The 13,211-nt window shown below is 37.1% G+C and overlaps 1 protein-coding gene across 16 annotated transcripts in view; it reads left to right on the forward strand.

The window, feature by feature from the left end:
- LOC105490003 (neuroligin 1) overlaps window positions 1-13,211 on the forward strand; it is a 926,407-nt gene that overhangs the window by 207,421 nt on the left and 705,775 nt on the right. For 12 of the 16 annotated variants that reach the window (XM_011755195.3, XM_071091253.1, XM_011755197.3 and 9 more), the window contains 2 exons: window positions 11,666-12,478; window positions 12,922-12,981. In XM_011755195.3, the coding sequence (XP_011753497.1) occupies window positions 11,986-12,478; window positions 12,922-12,981 (553 nt within the window). In that variant the 5' untranslated portion in view covers window positions 11,666-11,985. The remainder of the gene's footprint in view (window positions 1-11,665; window positions 12,479-12,921; window positions 12,982-13,211) is intronic. The other 4 variants (XM_071091257.1, XM_071091258.1, XM_071091259.1 and 1 more) reach the window with 1 other exon arrangement.

The following is a 13,211-nucleotide window of genomic DNA, read 5'->3' on the forward strand; positions in this document are numbered from 1 at the left end:
ATTGATGAAAAATAGTATAATGAATTAATGGGTCATTCATTCAAGAAATATTTTCTGAGGACTTACAATGTAATGCATTGTTCTGGGGCTGGTTGTTAAAAACCAACAATTCAAAAGACACAGCCTCCACTCTCAAAGTGTAAGGGCAATCTGATCAAGTCATTTGTATGATTATAATGATTCTCATCATACTTTGGATAAGATCTCACACTCCTAAAATGGCTAGCAAATTCTTGAGTTGTCACATCCTTTCTCCTCTCCAGTCTGATGGGTTACCCTTCTCTCAGTTCACAGTGATTTCTTTGGAAAGCCCCAACCTCCACAGCATTTAGGTTTCCTGTTACTTCTGGCACATTCTATACCTTGGTTTTCAATTGCCAACTCCTACTCAATCTCAGACCCCAGTTTCCAGATTAATTCTTCAGGAAGATCATCATTCCAATTCCATATTCTTAAATCTCCCCTCAAAATACCTGGCATTATCCTTCTTGGTATAGTGTTTATTACTAGATAGCTGTCTGTGTAATAGACTTACTTAAAGTCTATCTTCCCCCATTGAACTTCCATCTTTTTAAAACAATTATTTTTGATTCAAAGGTACATGTGCAGATTTATTATATAGGTAAAGTCATGTCATGGGGGTTTGTTGTACAGGTTATATCATCACCCAGGTACTAAGCCTATTACCCAATAATTACTTTTTTGTCTTCATGAATATTAGCACTATTCCTCTCCTGTTCATGTTGTCCTCTCCAATGCCTAGTATTAATTATTTGCCAAATATGCGAATGAAAATGGAAACTGAGATTACAAATTACTGTGGAAAAAAGTACTGTGTGTTTAGTTGCAAAAAAATGTAATAAATGTTTTGAGAGGTAAGAGAAGGGAGTATTTTTATGACTTGAAGGACTAGGGAAGGAAGTCTTACTGACTTTTGACCCAGGCCTTGAAAGGTACTAGCTGTGGTCCCTTCAGAAGAAAATTGATGGGGAAAGCATTCTCCAGGACGAACAATCTTGGTGAACAAGTTGAGCCCAATTAACTGAGCGCTGCTTCCAGTGCTGTGCTGTATTAGTCCATTTTCATGCTGCTGATAAAGACACACTCAAGACTGGGAAGAAAAAGAGGTTTAATTGGACTTAGAGTTTCACATGGCTAGGGAGGCCTCAGAATCATGGTGGGAGATGAAAGGCACTTCTTACACGGTGGCAGCAAGAGAAAATGAGGAAGATGCAAAAGCAGAAACCCCTGATTAAACCATCAGATCTCATGAGACTTATTCACAACCACGAGAATAGCGTGGGGGAACCACCCCTATGATTCAAATTATCTCCCACTGGGTCCCCCCACAACACATAGGAATTATGGGAGTACAATTCAAGATGAGAGTTGGGTGGGGACATAGAGCCCATATCATTCTGCCCCTGGCCCCTCCAAATCTCATGTCCTCACATTTCAAAACCAATCATGCCTTCCCAACAGTCCCCAAAAGTCTCAATTCATTCCATAATTAACCCAAAAGTCCATAGTCCAAAGTCTCATCTGAGAAAAGGCAAGCCCCTTCCAGCTGAATCCGTAAAATCAAAAGCAAGCCAGTTACTTCCTAGATTCAAAGTGGGCACAGGTAATGAGTAGATACAGCGATTCCAAATGAGAGAAACTGGCCAAAACAAAGGGGCTACAGGCCCCACACAATTCCAAAATCCAGCAGGGCAGTCAAATCTTAAACCTCCAAAATAATGTCCTTTGACTCCAGGTCTCACATCCAGGTCACGCTGATGCAAGGGGTGGGTTCCCATGGTCTTGGGCAGCTCCACCCCTGTGGCTTTGCGGGGTCCAACCTCCCTCCCAGCTGCTTTCATGGACTGGCATTAAGTGTCTGTGGCTTTTTCAGGTGAATGGTGTAAGCTGTTGGTGGATCTACCATTCTGGGGTCTGGAGGAAGGTGGCCCTCTTCTCACAGATCCACTAGATGTTGCCCCAATAGGGACTTTGTGTGGGGGCTCTGATCCCACATTTTCCTTCCACACTGCCCTAGCAGAGGTTCTCCATGAGCTCCCTGCTGCTCCAGCAAACTTCTGCCTGGGCATCCAGGCATTTCCATGCATCTTCTGAAATCTAGGTGGAGGTTCCCAAACCTTAATTATTCACTTCTGTGCAACCACAGGCTCAACACCATGTGGAAACTGCCAAGGCTTGGGGCTTGCACCTTCTGAAGCCATGGGCTGAACTGTAACTTGGCCTCTTTTAGTCATGGCTAGAGTAGCTGGGACACAGAGAACCAAGTCTGTAGATTGCACACAGCACAGGGACCCTGAGCCTGGCCCACAAAACCGTATTTTCCTCCTAGGCCTCCAAGCCTGTGATGGGAGGGGCTGCTGTGAAGACCGCGACCTTAGACATGCCCTGGAGACATTTTAACCATTGTCCTGGGGATTAACATTTGGCTCCTTGTTACTTATGCAAATTTCTGCAGCTGGCTTGAATTTCTCCTCAGAAAATGGGTTTTTCTTTTCTATGGCATTGTCAGACTGCAAATTTTCTGAACCTTTATGCTCTGCTTCTCTTAAAAAATGGAATGCCTTTAACAGCACCCAAGTCACCTCTTGAATGCTTTGCTGCTTAGAAATTTCTTCTGTCTGATACCCTAAATCATCTCTCTCAAGTTCAAAGTTCCACAAATCTCCAGGGCAGAAACAAAATGCCACCAGTATCTTTGCTCAAACATAAGAAGAGTCAACTTTTCTCCAGTTCCCAACAAGTTTCTCATCTCCATCTGAGACCACCTCAGACTAGATTTTATGGTCCATATCATTATCAGTATTTTTGTCAAAATCATTCAACAAGTCTCTAGGAAGTTCCAAACTTTCCAACATTTTTCTGTCTTCTTCTGAGCCCTCCAAACTGTTTCAACCTCTGCCTGTTACCTAGTTCCAAAGCTGCTTCCACATTTTTGGGTATCTTTTCAGCAGTGCCCCCACCCTACTGGTACCATTTTATTTTGTTAGTTCATTTTCATGCTGCTGATAAAGACATATCAGAGACTGGGAAGAGAAAGGGGTTTAATTGGACTTACAGTTCCACATGGCTGGGGAATCCTCAGAACCGTTGCAGGAGGTGAAAGGCACTTCTTACATGGTGGTGGCAGGAGAAAATGAGGAAGATGCAAAAGCAGAAACTCCTGATAAGACCATCAGATCTCATAAGACTTATTCACTACCATGAGAACAGTATGTGGGAAACCACCCCCATGATTCAAATTATCTCCCACTGGGTCTGTCCCACAACAAGTGGGAATTATGGGAGTTCAATTCAATATGAGATTTGGGTGGGTACACAGAGCCAAACTGTATCATGTGTGTTACCTTACATTAGTATTGTTTATTTGCAAAATTAGTTTGCTACCAGGTATAACTTTTACCATGTGCTCATGTTTCACTCCTTGTTATTTAAAGAAAAAGTATTTTATTGGTAAAATTTTTTCTCCAATTAATTTAAGTTTTAGTTGGCCTTTTCTCATTCACATTCTATTTTCTCTCTCTTTTTTTTTATTGTTATTGGAGAGGTACATTTAGTGTGGAAGTAGCCCAAGGGGAAAGGGAACAAATAGAACCATTTGTATACTCTGCAGAGAAATGGGAAATTTCATGCAACTCTGGAAAACTATTGAGGGCTGCCCACAATTTCTCCCAGAAGGAGGTTCTGGGCAAAATTAAGAAGGAGGCAGCGTTTGTCTTTAGAGAGTGTTAATTCTTCTGCCGTGTCACTTTCTATTTCTTGAAGCTTGCTGCATCCATAAAATGTGCTCTTGTTTTATTGAAGGATGTTACTGTGGCTTTGTGTTTCTGACTTCAATTTAATTATCTGTTACAAGAAGATGATAATGATCTGTACCTCATGGTACTTAGAGACAATAAAGGAGATGATGCAGTTAGCTCAATGTTTAGCCCCAGTACTTACTCATTTGGTGCTTGTCATTAATCCAGTTATTATTAAATGATGCTCATGGCAGAATAAACTTGTCATCACTTTAGTTCTCAATAGCCTTATGTTAATATGGCCATGACATGGGTCCTGGCATCCCTTGGAACTTCTCCATGATCAAGATCTTGAACTTTGATATTCTCATCTCAGAGTAAACCCTTTTTGGCCTTGGTTTTAATTGTCTTATATTTTTCCCCTTTGTGTCCTTCTAGTACTGCTTAACTCTGTTTTAGATTTAGTTGATCTGTTCTACATTAGGATTACCATTTCTTGTAACCTTTGCTCTTTGCTGTTCTACCATTTTTTCCTTCCTTATCCCCAACCCTGACTTCTATCATTTACTCTCTGCCCCAGGCTGTGGAACGTTCCTGGAAAAAAGTTTCAATACCACACTCTTTGGGGCTGCTGCAAATTATGACTATTAACTAATCCCAGCAAGCGGATGAGCAGCCTTTTTATTTTGCTTCTGTTGATATTCTATGTGTTTCACCTTCCTCAGTTCCTCAACCTGAGCATAGGACTTTATTGAATTGGTCTCACTGAGGTGCAGCGCACAAACTCCTGTGTCACAAAGGTTCAGGACATGTTCTTTGGAGTTAGGCAGTCTTGGATTTGTTTCTTGGATCTGCCTTTTCCTGGCATTGTGGCCTTCAGAGAGTTATCTGACCACTTTCACCCTTCTTTTTCTCACCTCAAATAAGAGGGCTTGGCTTATAAATCTGTTGTGAAGGCTAAGTAATATGAACTATGTAAAGTGTTTTGGACAGTGATTGGCAAGTAGAAGGTGACCTACAATAGTAGTTGTTTTTGTTGCCATTTTCACGTAATTGTGGATGAAAACAGCTGATATTTCAAACTGAACCTGGAATTAAGACTCTCTCAGGTTTCTTTTGCACCAGTTCATTCACAAAGGTAACGATTCCCACACCTTTGTATCTAGTCTGTGCGTTTCATAACCAAACCATATTTTTGCTAAAGGTGAAAAATGTATACATATATACATATATGTTATTTTTTAGTAAAAAATATGGTTTGGTTATCAAAAATGTATGTAGGAATATACATATATATTTAATAAAATTTATGTATGAATATACATATATATATTTGATAAATATTTCTATCACCAGATCATGAAATATACACAAAAATAGGCACTAAGAAGATAAGAAAGATAAAATTAACAGTGTTTTAAAATGTCTTATAAATACTGATGACTTCGTTGCATTATTCACTAATATCTTAAGGCACAGAGATTTTTTAGGACACAGTTCACAACGAATAAAATGGGCATTCATTCACACTTCAAGTTATCTTCTTGAGGTTTTCAAACATTTTTCTGATTTGTTATTATATCTGATTAGATGGCCATTATTTTTAATCTTGTGATATAGCTGAAGAAGAGCTTGTCCTAAAAGTAGAAATTTCATTTTGCCTTTTTACAGTTCTTTATTTATGATTGTATTTCTAGTACTCCCTTTCCTTGATATTTGATAAAAACTTAATCCAGTAGTTTGTTTTTAAGGGTTACTTTAATTACAACTTGACACAAATGTGTAAATCTATTTATCCAATGATGTAAACTTTAATGCATCACTGCACATTGAAACTGAACAATGGACAATAACAAAGTGCTGCTGGTGGTTAACCAGCTGCACTACAGACCAATCTACCTTCCCAAGAACACTGTAAGTGCTACGTGCATCAATAGCCATGTGATGACACTAGTGTTAGGTCATATATTCATATTAGCAAACTTTAATTGCTTTCTCTTTTTGTTTTATATAAAAAATGGCAAATAGAAATTCAACCATTTAGTTCACTTATCTAGTCATCTTGTGGTGGGGTGTGAACACACTGCTTTAGAGATCTCTGTCCCAAAATGCTGCCGGTTTAATTTTCTTGTGAATGAATTTGATAATACTTTCCTTCTGCTAGGAATGTGTAATGGCTTTTCATCATCTAGAGAATAAAATCCAAACCCTTTAGCCTCTTAATGAAGGGCTTGCTTGATTTGGCTGTAGCCTGCCATCTCAATCTTATCCAATGCTCATCCTCATTTACTCTGCGTTCTGGGCAAACTAGACTGTGCCTGCCTCAAAAAAAAGCTTGACTTTTCTTTCTCTCATAAGTCAGGCTTCCAAAGGAAAAATTAAGACTTTGAGATGAAGGTTTGTCTACAAGAAGTTTCCTGGGATGTGCCATTGGGAACAATTCCTGTAAGGGAGTAAGAGAATCTCAACCAACTCCTCCCTCTCCTCATTTTCATGGGGAGCTTTGGGGCTGAAGTAGCCCCTCTGATTATTCTGTATTGAGAAAAGGAGGCCAGGCCTTTGTATACTGGCAGAAACCAGTCATTAAAATGTGAAGGTGCTCTCAGGAAGTGTGAGCAGCACAGTGTCTACTGAACATTCTTTCCACTGTGGGATCCCTTCTGTGACCATCAGTGTTTATCCAAATCGTATTCATTCTTTTAAGTCCATCTCAAATTTCCCTTGATTCATGAACTCGTTTCTAATTCGCTAGCTGGAGGTAGACTTGTCTCTTCTTTTGAAGCCTAATATCATTTTGTAAAATTGTGTTCATTTGTATATTCATCCCATTTTAAGTACTTACTATGTGAGTTAATTACACATTAGTTACTCTAAGTATTCATTTGCTGAAAGGTGTCAAACAGTTTATACTCATTGGACAGCTTTATTACAGGCAAAGAATACAGTATGGCAACAGCAGAATAAGGATATGCGTTAAATTGAATTTAAACAATCTCAGACTCTGGATTTTTTTTTCTCCCACTCCTGGGTCACAAAGAATATCCTTTTGTCTCCAGGTCTTTAACCACCACTAGTGTGTATATGAAACATTTTGCTACAGGAAACCCAGTATCTGTCAGTGGTCAGGTTCTCTTACAGTGAACTGATCACGTAGATATATTTCAGGTATATGGCTAGTTTTGGTTATCAAATTTTACCACACTCTGCTGAAACCAGATATTATTAAATTGCATTATTTGTTATATTGGTATTACTAAGTTCATTTTTATATCCATTTATTATTAGCATATATAGTTGACAAGCTAGTGTGGCCTGACTCAAACAACTCACAGATCTATAAGTGCAAAACATTATTTGTCTTTAGTTAGTAGAGTTGATCTTCATTATTCCTGGTTTCTGTATTTGCAAACTTGTCTATTCACTAAAATGTATTTGTAATCCTAAAATCAACACTTACAGCACGTTTACAGTCATTCCACAGACATGAGCAAAGCAGCAAAACTTTGAGTCACCCTATGAGCATCTTGCCAGCTGAAGTCAAACAAGGCATCTCTCTGCCTTCTTCTTTCAACTTTATGGACACAGGATGGACACTGTGCAGTGGCAGAGGCTGTGCAGTGCAGTGCAAGATGCTTCATCTTTGGGACCAATTTGGGGGCATTTTAATCCCAACTCTAGCACCTGTGAGTGAGGCGGACTCAGGCACTTAATGCTTTAGAACCTCAGTTTTTCTTTCATAACATAAAACAGAATCTACTAGTTACAAGCATTATGGATTATAACCTATTATCTATGTGAGATTTATATATCTATATATGTGGGTATATCTATGTACATGTGTGTACACACACACACACATATATATACACACACATATACATGTGTATGTTTTTAAAAGCAAAAGGTCTGTGTTCCCTAATCTAGTGTTCATGATGACTTTATAGAACATAACTACCATGAATAACAAGGATCCACTGTATATTGTATAACGTTGGTTAAGGGTCACCATCAAGCCAGGGAGCTCTAACAGTAAGCATGCTGTCAATCCAGACCAACTGAGATTTAACCACGCTTGCACTATGTAACAAATTTTCATATAGATTTTATGGGAAACATAAAGTTATTTTTTAAAACACACATGCAAAATCTTGCCCCAAGTAAGAAACTTAACAGGGAGGAGTTGAATTCAACAAGAAAACAAATAAATGCAAACAATAAAACAAAGCAAGGTAGAAATAAAAAAAGTTAGAAGTTTGATATTTCCTGCTAGGTCCCGCTCCCATATTCATCTTGTATTTATTGAACACATGTAACATTTCATCTAGCATTAGAGTAATTTTTTTAGATTACTTATTCCTTTACAATGGCGTAAGCTACTTGGGAATAATGAGTAGACTGTGCATGTCTTTCAATTCTCCTTAACATTCAGTGCAGTAGCTTACACATTGTAAATATCTAATGTTTCCTGAGTGAATGAAAGATTGGATGAAGGTGGCCACCCAAAATATTATCTAACATCCCATACAGTTCTCCCTACTCCTTTTTCTGAGTTTCTCAGAAACAAACTAGTTGAGGGACCAGCTTTTGATGAATTAATGTAAGGGAGAAAATGTATTACCATTTATGATGCCCTTTTAGATATTATTTATTTTGATTTTATTCTTTTAGTGGGACTATACATGCTTTAAGTCAAAAAGAGGAATAATGAGGAAATTTATGAGTTAGTATCCCCATTAACTTCTAAGTCAGACGAAGCTAGTCGCATGTGGATTGATAGGCTAATCTACGGGTAATACATGATTTGGTCTACTGAGTAAGAGTTTTCTGGCCTTATTATTTTAGTGTATTCTGAAATATTTTAAACATACAAAAGAATACAGAGAATTCAAATACTAAGGTTTTGTCAAACTTGCTGTAGTTCATTGCTGGCCTTTTAGGGCCTTACCACAGGTTATCTGTCTTAGATGTCAATTAAATAATTGGCCCAATTAATTTATTAGTTGCTAGAATAAGCCTTACTCTTTTTCCTTTTTACTTAGAGATGACAGCTATCCTTTTACTATGTATTTATGTATTTGAGAATAATATATAATATTCTTTTACATAATTTAAGTTTTCTTTAGATAGTATTTACTGTACCTAATTTTCTGTCACTTGTTTTGTCAAAAATTTTGAGATTTATATATGTTGATATTTTGGGTTTAGGCCCTTTATTTTCACTAATGTATATAATTTGAATTTGTGAATACATCATAATTAATTTATCAATATCTATTGCTGGACAATTAGGTTGTCATAGTTTGGGGGTTTTTTGGTTCCGAATAAATATTATTAAACAAATTATTACACAAATCATTGTTTTAACATGATTTTGTGTAATGACATAAGAGAAACCTATCACCACATTCAATATAGGGTAAAGCTAGTAAAATATGTATAAAAATATATAGCAAAATGAAATATTAACTTCCCATAAGAATAGGGTAGACCATTTTTTATTTCTCTGTCCTGTGAAATTGTCAGAATATTTACTGAGACTTCATCTTCTGAAGAAACATAAAATAGTTTTACAATTCAATTTTAAATACACTAGGATCAATTTCTTAAAAAGTGATCATTTTGAATTGAGAGACTCTATCATGTATGGTGATCATAAGGATGACCTTTAAATCAGATAGCAGTGGGTGCCTGGATTTGCTAACAATTAGCTAAGAGACTCTAGCCAAGGTGAAATTCACCTCTTCAAGTCTGAGTTCCTCATGAGTAAGAAGGTGATAACTGTGAATCTACTTCATAGGGTTGTTGTCAATGAGACATAAATGCATGAAAACTGAGGATTTTGTATACACTAAGGAAGCATCAATAAATAGGGGCAAAATTGTCAGCAAATTTGAGACTTTCTATTTAGGTATATATATGTATTTTAAATTTTAGTACTTTAAATAAGCCATATTTTTACATTTGACCTGGATGACTGCTGTTATTATAGTAGCAATTTCTGAAAATTTTGGGGGGTCAATACTATAGTTCTCCGTACATACAACATGTAAAAGGGGGTATTTTTGTAACCTCAGGAGCTAAACATCATTCAAATTTGAAAATCCATCATGGCATGCAGAATTCCAATCCTCTGCAATTTGCATTAAAGCAGCACATCAGTGGGAAACAGGAGCTTCTTTATCCTTAACACAGTTAGGGATCTCTAAGTACAAAAAAAGGAGTGTTATTTTATTAATAACAAAACAAGTATTTGATGTCAGTTGTGCGAAGAAAAATTTTTGGAAACTGCTGTAGAGTAATTGAAAATTAGGTTGAATAAAAAATAATGATGGAGACTTTTAAGACCTCACCACAGGTTCTCTAGGTTAGGTGTCCAAATAGTGCATTTGTAACACCAAAAGGAACTTGCAAAGATTCGTTCATGCTGTGGCCCACTATGATGCTGCACAAGAATAAGCATGATATACACTTTACAAAAATGTGTTTGTGTAGCTGAATCTTCGATAAATGCCAGAGTTCTGGAACAGGAATTGGATTGGTCTAAGCCTGTCTTTTGTATGTTAATGTGCTTTCACAGCAAAGGTATGTGAATTAACCCAGACTAAAGTATTTTCAAAGACAAACATTTATCTCCTTATAGCCTTCTGTGATGGATTGTTCAGAGATAAAGACACACTAGGCCAGAACCAAATCTCCTGCTGCCCTATATAGTTTTTACAATCTCCTTTTAAACAACAGAAAGTCAGGGCAGTCTCACTGCCAGACCAACACTTCTTTAGGAATCTTCCCATAATATACAGGATAGAACCATCTCTAGTACAAATCAGCACTTTATTTTCAAAGTAAGCACTTCAAAAGGTTGCTTGAACAAGAAAAGACACATTTTTTGAGCTGTACGTTATTTAACAGTTAACGCCAGGTTACTCCGAGGACTGCATTGCACCGAATGTTACATTTTATTCTGATGCATTTTAAGTTGAACTTTGTAAACAGTGATAGATGTTTGATTAGTGTTAATATGCAAGATGCCATGATTAGGGACGATTGTTTTTTTTAATCACCACACTCTCTTTTTGTAATCTTCCTTTGATCTCTAACGGACAGTGAGAAAAAAATTGTAATTTAAAATATATTGACTTTGACTCATAAATTAATTTTTGCATTGCAAATTTATTAATATCTATAATATATAGCAAGATGGTAAAATAACTTGTCTGCAAAAAAAGATGTAAACTTCTATCTTTTTTACAAATTGTATCCAATGCCATTTTCTCTTTTAAATTATTGAATCTTAATTTCAAATAGGAAACTTATAAGCAAAATTTTATGAAGATTTTTGAGATACAGCAAGGAAGTGAGGTAGTTTCATCTGAATAATCATAGCTGAACTCATATTAGTTTTCTTGTCCTGATATTATCTTCCTTTTTTAAATAAGCATAGGGTTGGGAACCACCTTTTTGTGTGTTTTCCAATGCATACAGTCATTCTTACAGAGTTTGTATCTGTTCTGCTAGTTTACTGCCAGTTTCTTAAAATATTTTCTGCTATTGGGTTTTAAAATTGAAATAAATTAATCTTCTATAGCTTGAAGTGATTGAAGACTATTAATAAAGTATAAATTTCACACTAACATTCAGTATTTTTAAATACTTTACTGTGACATGTTTCTAAAACTGTGTATTTTAACAAGGCCTGCTTCCACGTAAATGTATATGACGTCAGCAGACACATTTCTCAATAATCTTATAATTGTCATCTCACTTCAATCCATGATTTTCCTATGGTAACATTTAACTTCCCTGATGCTAGTCATTATTAATGTATTTCTGTAGATTGTAAAACATCTAGTTATCACACTGTCTATGTTAGCTTGTTCCAACTCATGATTTATTTTCATTTTTTCTAGGATATAGACCCGCAGCTAACTGGATTTGATTTATAAGAGAGAAAACTACAGTCAATGCCCACTCTTGCCACATTGCTAATATGGAAAACAGAATGTTGAATAGGATATGGTCTGATAAAGAGTGATGATTGAAGATGCTGCTCCAATACATGTGAAATCAATGGGAGATACCTGCTGTCTGAAGATCTTTCAGAACTTTTCTCGACAAGCTCCCCTTTAAGAAATCGGAGGTATATTCTACCATTATACAGTCTTTCTCAAGTGGATATAAATACGTTTGCCTCACTGTAACCAGACAACTAGACACCTAATGTGGGACCATGGCACTGCCCAGATGCATGTGGCAAAATTATGTTTGGAGAGCAGTGATGGCATGCGTGGTACACAGGGGACTGGGTGCCCCATTGACTCTTTGTATGTTGGGATGTTTGCTTCAGGCTGGTCATGTGCTATCACAAAAATTGGATGATGTGGACCCACTGGTGACTACCAACTTTGGAAAGATAAGAGGGATTAAGAAGGAACTCAATAATGAAATTTTGGGGCCTGTTATTCAATTTCTTGGGGTTCCATATGCAGCCCCACCAACAGGGGAACGTCGTTTTCAGCCTCCAGAACCACCATCTCCCTGGTCAGATATCAGAAATGCCACTCAATTTGCTCCTGTGTGTCCTCAGAATATCATTGATGGCAGACTGCCAGAAGTCATGCTTCCTGTGTGGTTTACTAATAACTTGGATGTGGTTTCATCATATGTACAAGACCAGAGTGAAGACTGCCTATATCTAAATATATATGTCCCAACTGAGGATGGTGAGTTTATTGCAGGAAAAACAGGGAGATATAGTTTTATATTTTTTTCTATTCTAAGTTCTAACAATATTAATTCATGTGTACTGGTAGTATGCATGGCTTTTCCTGTTGGCATGTAGACATATTTTACATGCGTGCATGGTGCTCTTTTTGTTTATGTGTGTCAGTGTATCTGTACTTATTTTTTTCCTGTGCTTACTCATTTTCTTTCCTCCACAGCACGTATATTTAGGTAGAAATGGGTTTCTAATTTCCATTTCCTACCAAATGACTTCTGAGAAGATGCATCAACATTTCCTCATTGCATGTGCAGGCTCAACGAATTGGGGATCTTTCGCACTCAGTAAATGCAGGAGCGTATTGAGTTAGATAGTGGTGTTGCATGTTCCGGCGGTCTGTGATGGAGCGCCATGTTATTTTCTAGTCTTCTATTCATTTTTCAGTAAAAAGAATATCCAAGGAATGTGCCAGAAAGCCCGGCAAGAAAATATGTAGAAAAGGAGGTATGTATAAAAGTGGAAATTAAAAATGGGGGAAAAGGCTTGCAGAGGAAGAACAAGATATTCTCCTTAAGGATGATTTGCTGATGCTGGGAAGTAAATGATTAGGTGATATTTGAAATCTGATGAAGTCTGTCAAAATAGAAAGGTGGTTAAGGAGCGCTCTAGCTGAGTAGATTACATTGGTTCATTGGTTGTGTCTTGTGTTCTGGTGCTGGTAGCATCGGTAAGAG

The sequence above is a fragment of the Macaca nemestrina genome, chromosome 2, assembly GCF_043159975.1.
Source record: "Macaca nemestrina isolate mMacNem1 chromosome 2, mMacNem.hap1, whole genome shotgun sequence".
In the NCBI taxonomy this organism is placed as follows: Eukaryota; Metazoa; Chordata; class Mammalia; order Primates; family Cercopithecidae; genus Macaca; species Macaca nemestrina.